The 15,576-nt window shown below is 31.1% G+C and overlaps 1 protein-coding gene and 1 long non-coding RNA gene across 2 annotated transcripts; one reads left to right on the top strand and one right to left on the bottom strand.

Annotated features, from left to right (window-relative positions):
* Positions 1-377: 377 nt before the first annotated feature.
* Positions 378-15,567, top strand: LOC126870093 (CD82 antigen-like). The gene is made up of 4 exons (XM_050627557.1): positions 378-790; positions 9,267-9,578; positions 10,509-10,781; positions 11,390-15,567. The coding sequence occupies exons 1-4, from the start codon at positions 725-727 to the stop codon at positions 11,540-11,542; spliced, it is 804 nt and encodes a 267-aa protein (XP_050483514.1). The 5' UTR covers positions 378-724; the 3' UTR covers positions 11,543-15,567.
* Positions 2,646-5,574, bottom strand: LOC126870137 (uncharacterized). Its single transcript, XR_007691123.1, has 2 exons — positions 3,096-5,574; positions 2,646-3,030 (listed from the first exon to the last, which is right to left on the bottom strand). It is a non-coding gene; the product is annotated as an uncharacterized LOC126870137 (long non-coding RNA).
* Positions 15,568-15,576: the final 9 nt, after the last annotated feature.

Genomic DNA, 15,576 nt, shown 5'->3' with positions numbered 1-15,576 from the left:
ATATATCATGCTAAAATAAGAAATAATATTACAGCGTTGTAAGCATATAAAACGTACAAAATTCGCGCGGGGGTCTAGTATCTTGAAGTTAAAATATCAAACCTCAGAAATAAGAAAAAATAAAATCCAAAAAAAGTGTATCAGGAAAAATATAATAGAACTTTGTGCTCCGCGCGCTCGCGCATGTGGTGTGACAGGAAGAGAAGAGTGGGAGTAGTGCATGAGTAAGATAACACTAAGCAAAATGCCGTAAGATAAAAAGAGATAAAAAGTGAGGTTAGTTTGTGAGTAAGAGAGAAAGAGATTGATATGAATTATGAACGACGAAGACAGAATATTTGAATGACGTCATAAGCTACAGCTTCAAGGAGGTTTAAACGAGAGTACGAGAGTACCAGTCTGTTCTTCATACCTTGCACTCTCGATAAAAACTAACGCCAATAGTTCGTACGTTCGTCGTGCCCCATGACAGTTGCTTATAAATCGTTGCATAGAATGGGCCGGTGTTGTCCTGTCAATAATACGCAAGCACAATATTAAATAATTCGTAATATATTATTATTACATAGATAAATAAAAAGAAAATAAGAAACCCTCCCTCATCCGTGTATTAGCGTCCAAATCGAATGTAAACGATTCCTCATCGGGCCAAGAAATTTCGTAGTTTCCATAAACCTACCAAAGTAACCTAACTAAAGTGTGTTATATTATAATTCGGAAGAAGATGGTGCTTTCGGAATGTTACGGATTCGTCAAGTATGCGTTATTCTGCGTGAATATTGTATTTTCGGTAAGTTCAAACAATCCATTTTTTGAAAATATTTTAACACGTTAACTCTATTGCTGTCGTAATATTACATTTTTCAGTGAGTAAATTATACTTAATCAAATAGACCAATTAAACATTTGAAATGGTAAATGATGTAAGTGTTAAATAAATAACTATTTTAATGAAAATGAATGAAGTTGCATACTAAATATGGTGGTAAACACTATACGTGCTAGAATAATTTATTTTAACTACTGGTTGAAACGCAGAAAGTAACAATCTGTAATGTAATTAATCTAATCTATTTTTTATTATTTGTATTTTTCTCCAGATATATTAATTTGTTAAATGTTGAAAATATATAATATTCAAACGATAAACAATTTAAATGACAAGATTAATTTTCCTCATTTCTCTTATTCTTCACTTAAATCACACCATTGACCATTTCAAGTTTTTAACTATCAGTGAATAAGGAAAGGAGAATCTTTTGTACTTATTTGAATTAATAATAGTAAGTGATACGGACTATATTTGTAACTCCTCAAATTCTTGTCATCGCCTTAATTGCAGAAACTTGCGATTTTCTACTTTAAGACTTCCGTAAAATTACTGGTCGTGAATGTGCTAATAGCTGTAGTTAACTGAACAATTGTTTTATGGTCTGTTACTACACTTTTTCTCTCAATACCATTTTGATAGATTTTCATACTTAATTTGACCATTAACTTAGATATGCCTGTAATTTTTGCAAAAACATGGATATATTTTGCGATTTTTACGACAATTAATTTAATTTACAATTTCTCCAATATTGTTTGGAATGGATAGCCATATCTCTTTTTAAATTCCACCATTTTGATAACATTTTGAAAAATATATTAAAAAAAATTTCGGGCATATCTGAGTCAAAATTTGGTGAAAAAAGAAGATAAGATCAATAAGGAAACAATAAAATATTCAATGGTGTTATATTTAAAGCGATTTGGATTAATCAATAAAATTATTGCATTCCATTTAATAATGAAGGGTAACTTTATTCACAAGGGGATATAATTTACCGAGCGTTATGACCGTTAAGTACGCGCACGGCTCGTGTGATAATGTGACTTGGTTCAATAAACTTCAAGAGTTTTCATGCAAACGTTTTTATAAAAGTTAATAATTTTAATAGAAAAATTGTATGAAATTTAAGAAATAAATATCGCGTAAGAATTATATGTAATTTTAGTAACTTGTCACTTCTGATTTACATATTACTACCTATATAGAATTTTTTATGATGGTTATTTTTTTAATTTAAACAAATATGTTGGCAATAACATACGAAATAAAAATTTGACAATATCTGCTATTGAATAAAGATATTATATATGCAAGAATAAAGATAAAGAGATAAAGGACAAAAAGAGCAAAATAATTTCTGTGCCAACAACTCTGCTTAATTCACTCTTTACAGTCGGTTAACCCGGTGACCTCCAATTTATCTCCAAACGCGAACTTATTTCAAAGATAATAAAAGTAAGAGGCGTCTGAATTCGTAACATAATCGGATAAGCTAAAGTAGCATTAAGAAATTGGCCCGTTAGTTCGAATAAAATAAACCATACCACGCAATTTCCTTTTTAGTGACTTTAAGGCCCTTTGAAGAAATTACTAACCATTTTTTCCGTTTTATAATTTATACGAAATTGCAATCTAATCATAAAATGATTTTTAACTTTCTATAACAATATTTTATCTATACATTCATAACTTGAATACCAAAATATTACATATTAAAGATATTAGATTCTTCGAAATAATTGAATGCAATTGAATGCATGTAAGATATGAATAGCAAAAAGTAAAAGTGTGACGTGGATATAGGAACAAATGTAAAGTCTAGGGATTTCTAGTTTATTACTTTCCTGTTTTGGTGTCTAATTTGAACATAACTAAACGTAACTCTTGCGAAGCTGAATCGATTACATCTAGGTACGTAAGGATCTTCTTCGAATCCAGTTTCCTCTAAAAAAAAATTCATCCTTTTGTGCTAGATCTTTCATCAAAAATTTGTTTTTTCATCATTTCTTCTTTCTTTTCCTCTAACCTCTTAATCTGATATTGTAAATACGGCATATTCGTGAGAAATTTAAGTAGTATGTCATGAAAATTTTAACGTTGATAAACTGTAGCATTCGCACGATTATCAGTGGGTCGCTTTAAACGAATTTTTCTTCGTTCATTTAGTATCACCTGAATAATATTCGTCTAGGGATCTAAAGAACTTTCTTGTAATTAACGCGAAAGTTCTCTAAATAGTCAAAACTCGTGTTATTTATACCTCAGTTTTTTTCGTGTAAGGTGAGATAATTCAAGGGGGCAGCTGAATCGATTGCATCTGGATGATGCGTGTTTCTCGCATTTATCGCTGTATGCCCTATATTTCACTGATTCACGTAATCGGTTCAACTAATTCCACTCGATGCATATACATCCGATTTAGCCTTTTTTCGATGATAAATTACCATCTGACAAATATCAAAAGAGGTATTTTTTGCTGTATGTCCTTTTTTCACGACACACCAAGAAATACCTTTTTATTACGATTATAACGGGCGGCCATTTTTAGTCACTTCCCTAGTTACAAAAATGTCAAAAAATCCCTTTACTACGATATTCTATACGTACGAAACTAAAAAGGAAGCACGAAAAAATTTTTTTTTTCAATTTTTGTTTTTTAACTGGCAAGGTACATCTTAATATTTATGAATCATGTTTAAAAATGAATCGTGTATGTCATTTTTAACGATGTGTTGTTAAAAACTAAGAATCAGTAGGAGTGACTCAGATTCGTTGGTTATTAAACTGCAACCGCGAACATCGATCGAACACTAGCTGAGTTATTGCACATCAATATTTTACCGAGGAATTAACAATAGTGCTTATGTCAGCACCGAGACAAGCATCGCGTCTAGTTTGAAAATGTTCAACGAGGAATAAGTGCGTTTAAATATAGATTTCCAGTCACAGAACGAATATGTTCTTCCTACGAGTTTGCATCCTACACTATGGCCCAGTTTATTCCCATTTAACCCGTCTATTCACCATATCAATGCGTGTACTACTCGTTTTCATCGCCGATTAGTCGAACTTCAAAAGAATGATCGATCCAAAATCAAACATGGCGGATGAGTTACCCAGACAACATGCATAGAGGCTCGCAAAAGTATTGGAACATTTACCGCGTAATTTTTTTATCAATATATCATGTGCATTATACGAAACTTCGTGAGATTGCTTTAGCATTGTAACGAGATACTACTATCGTGATTATAACAGTAAGAATTGAAAGCAATCCGAAAATGTATGTAAAAGTTACAAAACGTTTATTGCAAACATACACTTAGTGGACAATTAGTATGCAGCATGAACAACAGTCTTAAACGTACAATCAACGCTACAAGTGGTCTCATTAAATATCGTGGCTTATTAATGCAAACACAACTAGTTCACAATTGACTGTTCAAACACTTTAGCGACCTTTGCGAAGTGCTATGCTATCCAATAAATATCTCGGTAACTTCTATATACATTTTCAAACCCATCTCAAATTTTAGCGATATAACCATAATAGCCCCATTTAGTTAGTATTAATGAGATTTCAAAATGTTTTGTACTATATATTTAAATAACAAGTTTCTAGGAATGTTCAGATACTTTCGTGAATCGCTAGAATTACATACAAAGGAAAAGAAGGAAAGCAAGGAATGTTCGCTTTTTGTGATTTTTCATCTTGTAATTGTTTGTAAAAATTATTCAATCGGAATTGTTTTTGTTACAATGTTTAAAATGTTTTCATGAGGTAACCTTAAAGATTTGGTATACTAGTTAAAAAAGAGAATAACCATTCTTTACTGTTGCACAAACACAGATAAGAATAATTAATATTTTATTAATCATCAGTCAAAGTAAAGTATTTATACTTCATTTTATGAACAATATAGTTAAATTCATCCAATGCTGTTCTTGTTCTGGTGGACTAAAATATCTAACCTTAATTTTCTCAATGTAGCTGATTTGCGATATTTTTCGTTCTTTCTGCTTACTTTTTATGTATTTTGCGTAAAAAAAGCGTTCGCTATGATGGCATTCTAAAATTAGACATCGATGGAACGATGAATTTACCAATTTTCAAACTCAGTGACATTTACGTATGTGAGTAATACCCACGCTCATTAAAGATTAACGACTTAAATGACTAGGGTTGTGCCAGTCTATAGAAGGGAAACTAGCTGCTTGTTAACACCTGTATAAATATTCCTCGTTCTCCTATGTAGACAGTTTACTGTCACGGGTAATATACACAATCTAAATACACAGAGGCGTTCAATTGATGTCAGGTTCCCTTTCGGCGCTATGATTTCATTTCTAAAGGATAAAAATAAACATTCTAAAGTTCATCACCGATTTTTTTAAACGGAAAGTCTATCGATTCTATTTTCGCAAATAATCCAAAGACTATTAAACGTGGCGATAAACTATCGATTAAATTATACTTTTCAAACGTAAGTCTTAAACCGAGTTCTCTAAAAATTCATAATATCCGAACGCACGGTAGAAAATAATGTATGAAAATATGTAGCGTAGTGGCACGTATCATAGCTTTTCGTCGAAAGCATTTGGCTCCTCAATTTCGCGCCAACTATGTCAAGTTCAACAACGTTAGTCGATGTATTTTATTCGTGAAACTAGTATTACAAATAAACGTAACTTAAACACTTGTACGTCCTCCTTTTTGTATTTCGAAGACTATACTAGGGGACATTAGGATTTTTATGCGTTTATAAAAAATTTGGAAGCGGAAACTTGCACGGAATGCAAATAACATGAGACTATATTAAGAAGAATATATAAGAGAAGATATAAAATATTCAAAGCACAGTGCGTTGTATAATACTTGATAGATAAAATAATTTTTTCTATCCAGCTTCTACCTTTTTATTATATTCCTAAAAAAAAATAGGAATTTCCATAAAAATCTGTAAACTAGTACTAAAATTAAATCTAATCGAAACTCCCAAAATTAAATCTAAAGCTAGATTGTCATAGTCTCCAATAGCCCGATGATACCGGTTGAGGATTAAATTCGAGCCGCCTGCGACTTGATTTATTACGCTATATGTCTGATCTCTGATTGTATCGGCAAAGAATCCGCTTGACTCAACCGATCCACCAGAGATCTTACATCTGTTTCTTACATCAGCATTCGCAGCTCGAACGAGCACGAAACGAGTCGGGAATGCAGGAAGTCCTCTGTTTAAACGACACGCCTCTGCCAGAATTATATGTTGAGTGGATATCTCGAACGTGTTCTGTTAGGTTAACCCACTGAATCTTCAATCTTGAAGCCTATTCCAACCCCTGTAAACATCGTGTTCGAGAGCAACACTACTTACAGACTGTTGAAATGTTTATAAGAAAACTCTGTATATAGCCAGATTGAGTGTAGCCTAGTTTCGTTGTACTGATAAACGTAGTGTGTTATTATACGCGCAGGAAATAAGTCTGTACTTGGCCGTTGAGTGGGCACATGACATATAACATCTCTTTTACACTCTTTATATATATATTCTTCAAAATGAGTACACAATAAATATAGAAATTATAGAAAACATGAATGTATTAAGAGAATAGTATAGAAAATCTTATAGGTATATTGTAGAAGAAAAATAGAAATACAGTATCTCATAACAGCTGAATTTCTTTGTTTATGTGCTCTTTACTATATATATCAGGATATTCACACAATTATTTCCAAGTATTTTATTTTTTGTAGATTATAAATTTGTCAAAAAGTAGAAGAAGGATAAGTTTCACTATTTGATGGATTAAATAAATTTTTTACTTTATTATGGCGTTTACATAATAATTAGATATGAATAAACAAGGAAGAGAATTTATCATGACAAAAATACTAAGGACACGGATTTTTACTTGGAAATCTTGAAGTAAAGCAAACCCGAAAACGCTACAGGGTTGCTGTTACAAAAAGGGGAGAATGAGAAAGGCCAAACGTTTTCACATGGTAGCGCACACATCTGGTGGACAGGCCGTTGAAAAGCATTTCACAAGAATACTTCATTATTTATCCATATAGAGCATTGTGAACGACGCTTAAGCCGTAAACCCGAATACTCGTTCCCTGTTCTTCCTGTCTCAATAGGGCCAAGAAGCTCAGGTCATATTTTTACAGGCAGAGTAGGAAAACGTTTCGCCTATACAATACGTCATTTGCATTTGTAGTATTGTTCCTTCAGAACAAAAAGATATAGATTCATAATTAGTACTAGTTTTTATTTATGTGAATATTTATGTATTATACTTCATAAATTTAACTTCAAAGTTAAGGATAGTAAAATTAAAAGGAGATTTTATTTTTTGTATAAATAATTTTCTTTCCGTTTAAATTTCTCCAAATTTCTGCAATATTTTAATCCTAAAAAATTTTTAAAATTTTTTAAGACGTTTATCTTTAAGTGTATAAAACAAAAAAGAAATTGTAACTCAAAAATGTAATTTAAGAAAGTGTAGTAACTGTTTGAAAAGGAATAATATAAGCATGTAAAATTTCTGTATGTTATTCCGTTCAGAACATGAGCTATGTTGTAACTTTCTGTTCCCTTCTTAGGGAGCCAGGCAACGGTACCCTGTTTATTGTGAGAAGGGTCCCACTAATCCCTGAAATACTATCTTTCAAAAAAAGTTATCGCTGTTTGTAGTGCTGTACCTGCATTCCGTTAGCTTCCTAGAAAACAGCTTGTAAAGCCTCTTACTGGTCCATCTCTGCATACCAACATTTTTCTACCTATCTTCCCCAACAACCATTAAAAAGGAAGAAAAAAAGAAGAATTCAGATCTTCCCACTTACTAGTTTCTGTTTGAGAATTTTTATATTACTTTTAACTTACAATTATCAACTTCTTTTGGATCTTTTATTACACATAACCTTGTTTAAAATAATAATTTTATTTGTTTCTTCTTCATTTCAGATGAAGGAATAAATACTAATATTAGAATTAATTTTCAATGAACATTTTCATATTATAAATAACATTTACATATTATAAATAATTCAATTGCTTGGAACTTCATCAAATTATAGGATCTATATAAACTATAGGAATGGAAAAAAAATACTATCAAAGAAGATACTAAATAAATTCATGTAGTTTCCCTTTGTCAATTGTAATTTCAAAGAAAGGAATTAAATAACATAAATTGACTGGAAAATAATTGCAAATGAAATGTTTTGCGTCTACGCAACCTAGTAAGTCCTAAATGGATTAATTAATTCAAAATACAAGATAACAACAATAATAAATGTTCATATTTTTAGGAACGCAAGTAAAGAAATGGAACCTAAACAGACTTGTTTTATTTTCTGAACTTTTAATCAGTAGCATAGTTTATGGATATTTCATACAGTTTTGCATATTATGTGTTTTTTGTGTATTTTTGCACAAATGGATAAACATCCACAGCCTATTAATCTGTTAACGGCGTAGTTTAGTTTGAAAAATCTCTTATAGGGTGCGCAGTTATAATCAAACAATGACGAATATACACGTCGAACACAGGGCAAATGCTCCTATTATAAATTTTACGAAAGAAATAAAGCAAACCAAGGAAGGATTACATTCTTATTCGAAAAAAAATTTGTTTAGTTTCAAAAATCATTGTCGAAAAAGAAATTGTCACTGTAAATTTAAAAATTGCCAAAAGTACACAAAACAATTCAGGGTGAAGGAAACACCCAACAGATCTCACAAAGGACGTAACTTAACATACAAACACTCACCACACTAAAGAAATAAATCAATCAAATTCGAAGATGGTATCCCACTAGGGGTAGCCATCCACATGCTATATTGCTATATCACTAAGCTATAATATTTTACCAAATGTCCTACTGGACAAATTGTAAAATGTAAATAAATAAATAATAAAAAAAAAATTCAGGGTGTAGCCTATATTATATAAAGTATACAAATGGGGATGCATTGGGAAAAATAATCAACTTATATGTAAAATTTATAAAAAGCAGTACATTATAGGCAGAATAACCGATATTTTTTTTTTTATTTATTAAAATTTACAATCAATTCTCGCATTGAGAATAATAACCGATGTACAAAAAAAAAATAATCAAACTTTTTTTTATAAAATAAATAATGAGTTTATTAAAAGTATAAAGGAAATTTACCGCGAAATGTCATTTATATTACTTCTTATTAAAATCTTGAGTTTTTATAGTAACTGATAATTTTTGATTTCACACGACGACCGTCACCGATACACGTCAACCGCATCGAAATAAAGTTTTGGATTCACGTGTATACAAAACTCAAACGCAGTTAACTGGTCAATAACAATGATATACAATTGTATACAATATTACAATATACAATAATATACATTATGAATAAAAATTAACTAAAACTTTAATTTTCAGTGTGTAGGTCTAGGAGCAGTTGTTATAGCACTATGGATGTTAACAGAGCAAACGTTCCTGACGTCCCTGGCTGAGGAACAGCATAATCTCAACGCCGGCCTTTACATCCTGTTTGCAGCCGGGTTCTTGATGCTGATAGTCGCTGTACTCGGTTGCTGCGGCTCCACCCGTGAATCTAAATGTATGCTGGTCGCTTTCTTCAGCTGTCTGTTGGTGCTTATCGTCGCACAAATCGCGGCTGGAACATGGTTGCACGCCAACAGCAGTCGCCTCGAGGAACTGGTCAAGTCTAACGTGATAAATACCGTTAAGGTATCAGACAATTACTCGACTTTATCGCGAGCTAAACGCTCGTGCCACTATCCGTTAAAGGGAATTTGTAATTAACTTGGACCCGCCGTACTCTATGTCCATGTTAACCTTCTATAATTAGTCCATTTGTCTCTCTGAATGGTCTCCTCAAACGCCTATAATTACTCCATTCATCATCCTGAATTAGATACTTGTTGATACGTCTAGTAGTTCAAACGTATCCCTTATTGCTTCCTCCCGTTTCTTTTTAATATTTCTTGCTGCGTGACTGGGTTCAGTTAACGCTCTATGAGTCAGTGTCCTAGTTATGGACACTAGGAATCTTGTTTGGATATTAAAATTAGACTGTAAATATTTATGTTAATTCAAATTTTTATGAATAACTAAAAGATAATCTCAAAATATTATAATGAGTAATTTCTTTTTAATGTTTGCATATTCTTGCATATTACACGCATTTTGTCTATTTCACAAATTTAAATTTTCCATAAATGCATAAATATCTATGATCTAGTGATAATAACTATCGAGTTCTTATATAAGATGTGTAGAGTTTGAAGGATTCATTAAACATTGTTGTTAGAAATGTAATATCTTATACAGTGTTACATAACATGAAAGAAAATTGAAGTTCTATAATACTTAATGAACTAGTCTATAGTCTATTATTATCTAATATCGACAAATCAAAATGCAAATTTTATTTAACAATATAACAGAGCTACAAATAGATTATATATAATAGACAAATAGATGTAGGTACATCATTCATTTTAATTCGTTCCTCGTTTAAGAACAAATATGGCAAGTACACAAATGTAAATTCTATTTTGCTATATTAACATATGATATTTAAATACACAACAAGTAGGCTATAATAAATAAATAGATATAGAAACATCATTTATTTTAATTCATTTTTCATTTTAGAACAAATATGGCGAAGACTCTGCTCATACAGATACTGTGGATACTTTCCAATCAGAATTGGGATGTTGTGGAGCAACCGGTCCAGCAGATTGGACAGGTAGCAAATACGCGACCAAAGACCCCTCGAATCCTGTCAGTTTAACCGTTTCTGAGGACGCGAATAACGAGTACAAAGTACCCGAATCCTGCTGTAAAAACAAAAGCAGCAGTGCATGCAAAACAGATCGGAAAATTAAAGTGGCCGGTGTAGTTAAGTCGACAATTTACAGTGAGGTAATATCTCTTCTTCTATATTGTATCAAGCAATATGTAACTTCATCAGCGATAAAACACTACAGTGCACAAGAATATTTCATGACATCTAAAAGGAAGCAATTTCGGCTTGAAATTAGTTTTAGTTAGTTGACCACCTCAAATGTACCCGTTGAACTAATGTTTAATAGGGTTTAGTTCGAAATAAACAATTGATCAGGCCTACCTTTGCAAAGTAGTCATTCATTTCCATTTAGAAAATTCAATACGATTTTGATTTTTTTATGGGAAGATATTCATGTAACAGATTACTTTCTTTGTTAACAATTCTTTTTACCATATTATATATATTTAATATTCTTTAATATTATATATGTATAACAGTATTGAATATTACACAACAATTCAAGTTAATGTACATTCTTTTTATAAATTGTTCATCTGTTGTAGAGTTTCTTAAAGCTAATTAACTTGCCAAAGCATTTAACGTCTCCTCCAATACCTATTGTTAAAACCATAGAACAGTGTTATGATTCACTGATGGAATCACGGCTGGTTGAGCGCATTAATGTGCCAATCGTCGTGAAAGTGTGGCCTCGATCAATTTTGACCGATTCTTTTCTCTTTAGGGCTGCGTAGACAAGCTAATGGATATACTGAACAGCCAGATGGATATAGTGATTGGCGTGATCTCTGGTGTAGGCATTCTGGAATTTTTTGGACTGACATTTTCCATAATGATGTGCTGCACAATGGGTTCTTCTGATAGGTACAAAGCTTGAACGTAATACGTTGTTAGGCGGCAATGTATGTATAATCCTTCCTTAACGCCACATATCGCCGTGTCACAATCTTGTAACCAGTATCGCGATATTTGATCTCTGTGCCGATCCGTGTGGATTTCTGGTATCTGTCCGTAATATCCGACCGGAATGAGAAAGAAGCTTCCCAAGCTGGAATTCTACTAAAATGAGGCTTCTGTTTTAACGTTTAAATCGAATCTCTTGCATTAACAATGTTCTGAATATATGATTTCAGTATTGCGTACTATTTGCGTATTCTTCGCAAGATTTTTAGACATTGTATTATTACTATCCTGCTCAGGGAGGAAAACTATCGATTTTTTACTCGTGTATTTTATATGTTCGTGATTTATATTTGTACACGTGTACAGGATGATGTTATCAGCTAGTAAATTAATCAAATTTCCCGTCACATGAGATGCTAATTTATGAATCACCCTGTGCATTTGTACTCTTTAATAACACGTTCATCGATCCCGAAATTATTTTTATAATGAACTCACGAACAGTACTTATGAAATCACAGTGGAAACGTTCAGTTTATTGTCGAGGAAGGTGTATACAAAGAAATCAATTTTTGTTTTTCCTTTTACTGCCAAATGCTCTTTTCATCCGTATATCTTTTTCCATGCTAAAGACTTACGCTAAATGAGCATTTAATATTTCACAGAGTACCTATATGATTTACATTTTTGTTAGGCCAAAGTAGTAGACCAAACTAACGTTAATGTGTTAATGAAGCAATGAACGAAAGAGAGGGAAAGAAAGAGAGAGAAAGGGCTGAGTTGATTGGATTTCGCGTGAGCAATAAAGATGTCGATAATTCTTTGTTGCAACTGGTATATGCAGGAAGATATATTTATACTTACGAATTCTCTCAAACTTTGTTCTATTCTCCAGACTGCCGTAAAATAATTTTATTCTTTTCGTGTAGGTACAAAATGTTCTCATTGTGGCACAACCTTTTTTATATTCGTTATTTATCATGTATTTTGGAAACATTTTTGAAGTCCTCTTTGACTTTTCACTCCACTTTTTCGATTCACTTTTACAAAAGAAATAAAGTGAACTTGATCAACTTAATAGTAATTTTTACATGATTTTTAATATAGAAATGAATTTGTAAAAATTAAATAATCAAAGAAAAATAGATATGTTATTGGTGTAGATTGACAAAAAATTATTTTGGTTTTTTTAATATTATTTTATTTAATATGATTGAAAAGTAGATTGAAAAGTAACTTAGGTTGGCCAGGTTTAATATAGAATTGTAACGGGAAGTTATTCCAAAATTATTCAGTTGTTGCCAATATACCAGTTTTAACATACATAAGTATATAATATATAAATATATACATATATTAAATAATAAAAATGCTCCGAGGAGATCGATCTGATAATTAATATTGATGTCCAAATGAGATTATATTATTACAAGAATGCTACTAAGCGATTTTATCTCTTGTAGCGTTATAGTCTATCCATGTTATCTTTAAAGTAAAAAGAAAGTGGCAAACTTTTAAGAGAAAAAGAGATGAGAGAGAGAAAGAGGACATAGCTAGACAGAAGCAACTAATTTTATAAGAATTAGCTCGTTACTGCGAAAATTCATGTGATCTATTTTATCGGTGTTCGACGCTTTCTGGATACAATAGTTTTTTAACAAGAGATTTTAGCAAATGAGATTATTAATTATTGAAGAAATTATTTAGCAGTGAATCAATCAGGGATATAAATGTTTTATTGTAGAAATTGTAAAAGTAAAATTTCATGAAATGTATTAAAAATGCCGCTCTTAATATGTATAAGATAAATAATGAATCGTACGCATGTATATGTTAAAAAAATATACTGTACCTTAAACAAATTGATAATCTTACTGAGAATTTAAATGTTTTAAGAAGAATTCTGACATAACGAGTAAGAGCTGCTTTTGGAATAGTTGTGTCTTAATAGAGGTGATTTACAGATTTGACGATGAATTTTTAGTAAAGATAATGTGTAACAATAACGAGTAGCGCAGGTGTTCGTTAACTGTCCCACTAATATTCATTGTCAAATGAATTAATATAGGCTAAAATGAAAAAGAGTCTGCACATTTATTCTGGTGATGAGTATGATGGTACAAAGCAAGATTGTGGAAGTATTTAAATTCTTTTCATTTTGAACATGTATACGTTGAGCAAATCAAAAGCGTACAGAGTACAGATCATAGTATCTAGTCTGTAAAAATTAAATTCTTAATTTATCAAATGTATTTCGTGTACGGATTAACACTTTGTTTATTACATTTCTAATAGATCAACAGATTGAGAGCCAGTATATCAAAGAATTTTACTATTTATCAAAATGAAATGTAATACCTACTTCGTTTTATGGGAGTGTAAATATAAATTTGTTAAATAATATTATTGGTAAGCAATGTGTTAATCGGTCACTTTGTTGTAATATTATTTTCCGTGGCTCTTCTCTCTCTTCTTTTATGTGTGTAAAAATAACGATATACACAACGATAGTGTATATTGTCTTTTTCATTAACCAGGAATTCTTACACTGATATGAAACTATATTGAACTGATTTTATTGCGTAGTATGTACAATTTAATTTCTATTTTTTTTTTACAACTGTCATTATTATTTCGTGAATAGTAATATTTAAGAAATTCTGGTTGAATCGATAGATAATTGTCTATGCGTATGTACACACATATGTATCTGATGTTATGTATGTAAAAATGACTAAGAATTAAGAATATGAAAGCGCTTATATCGAGTATAAAAGAAAAGAATGATTGCTGAATGAGCAATTACGAAGGCGATGTTTCGATTGCTATAAATTACGGGTTTTATAATTTCCAATTGTTTGTTAAGTTACCTTGTAAACCGCAAAGTTTCTTTGTCAATTATTATGAGTCCGTACAATGTGTTAGTTTAGTTTAAATAAGCTAAGTTGAACAAATTGTTTCATCGTTTCGATTCATCAAAATAATTGAATTGTAACTTAATCCTTTGTGGTTATAACATTTCTAGAGACAATGCTATGAAGCTCAAGCATATATTATAAATTCGAATTTAAAGTAATTTCATTACGTCGTTCATTATTTGCTGACGTAACTATTTTACTCGGTGTGATGTAGAATCTTAATTGCGCTTTGTTGGAGGATAAGTTTGACAAAAATTTCTAAGAGTTAATAATTGTGATTGGCGGTGCACCTATGCCATCGCATCGTTTTTGTACATGTGTGGTAATTACTATAAATTCCGTCGGTCTTTTGCTTGCGTGATCTTTCATATAAAAAAAGAAAGACATCATACGATTTTAGTGAAAGAAATCATAAAATGAAATAAACGTACAAAAAAAGAAAATAACTTATTCGAAAATGAATATAAAATCGAGTATACTGATGTTACAAAGCATACAGAGAAAAAAAGATTCCATATTCGAGAAATCAAAAAGAAAAAAGAAGATATATTCATACAACACGTGAAAAATTATCACTCGTATAATGCTCTTGATTTTGATATTAATATATTTATATATATACACACACACTTGCATAAACGTATATATACATGAATATACATATTTTCTTACTGGTTTTTGAGCGAAATATTTTTATTCTCACTTGATTTTACCATTTATTCTTTTTAAGAATGATTGTACATCGTATATTGTATGTTTCTTTAAAGAAAAGAGAGACACACGAATTTAACTTTAACATAATTCTATGTAATATAGGATTATACAATAAGATGATACAAGGCGTACTGAAAAATGAATTTTTCGCAAGTATTTCCATTGAAAAGGTCTCTCCTGCGCATTTTTGAATATAAAACGACGAATGGTATTACTTTTATCATACTTTACGAATTAACGAGCAAAGCTAGCATCTTGACATATATGCGATTTCTAAGTGTGCGTTCATTTGCAAACTTATGTATGTTATGCAAGTAAATGTCATAAAAGATGTTCAAAAAGTTCAATATACACTTAATGGAACCATTCTGACAAT

This window comes from Bombus huntii, chromosome 10 (genome assembly GCF_024542735.1).
Source record: "Bombus huntii isolate Logan2020A chromosome 10, iyBomHunt1.1, whole genome shotgun sequence".
Taxonomy (NCBI): Eukaryota; Metazoa; Arthropoda; class Insecta; order Hymenoptera; family Apidae; genus Bombus; species Bombus huntii.
The sequence above is the reverse complement of the archived record's forward strand: the minus strand, read 5'-3'. Positions and strand labels throughout refer to the sequence as shown.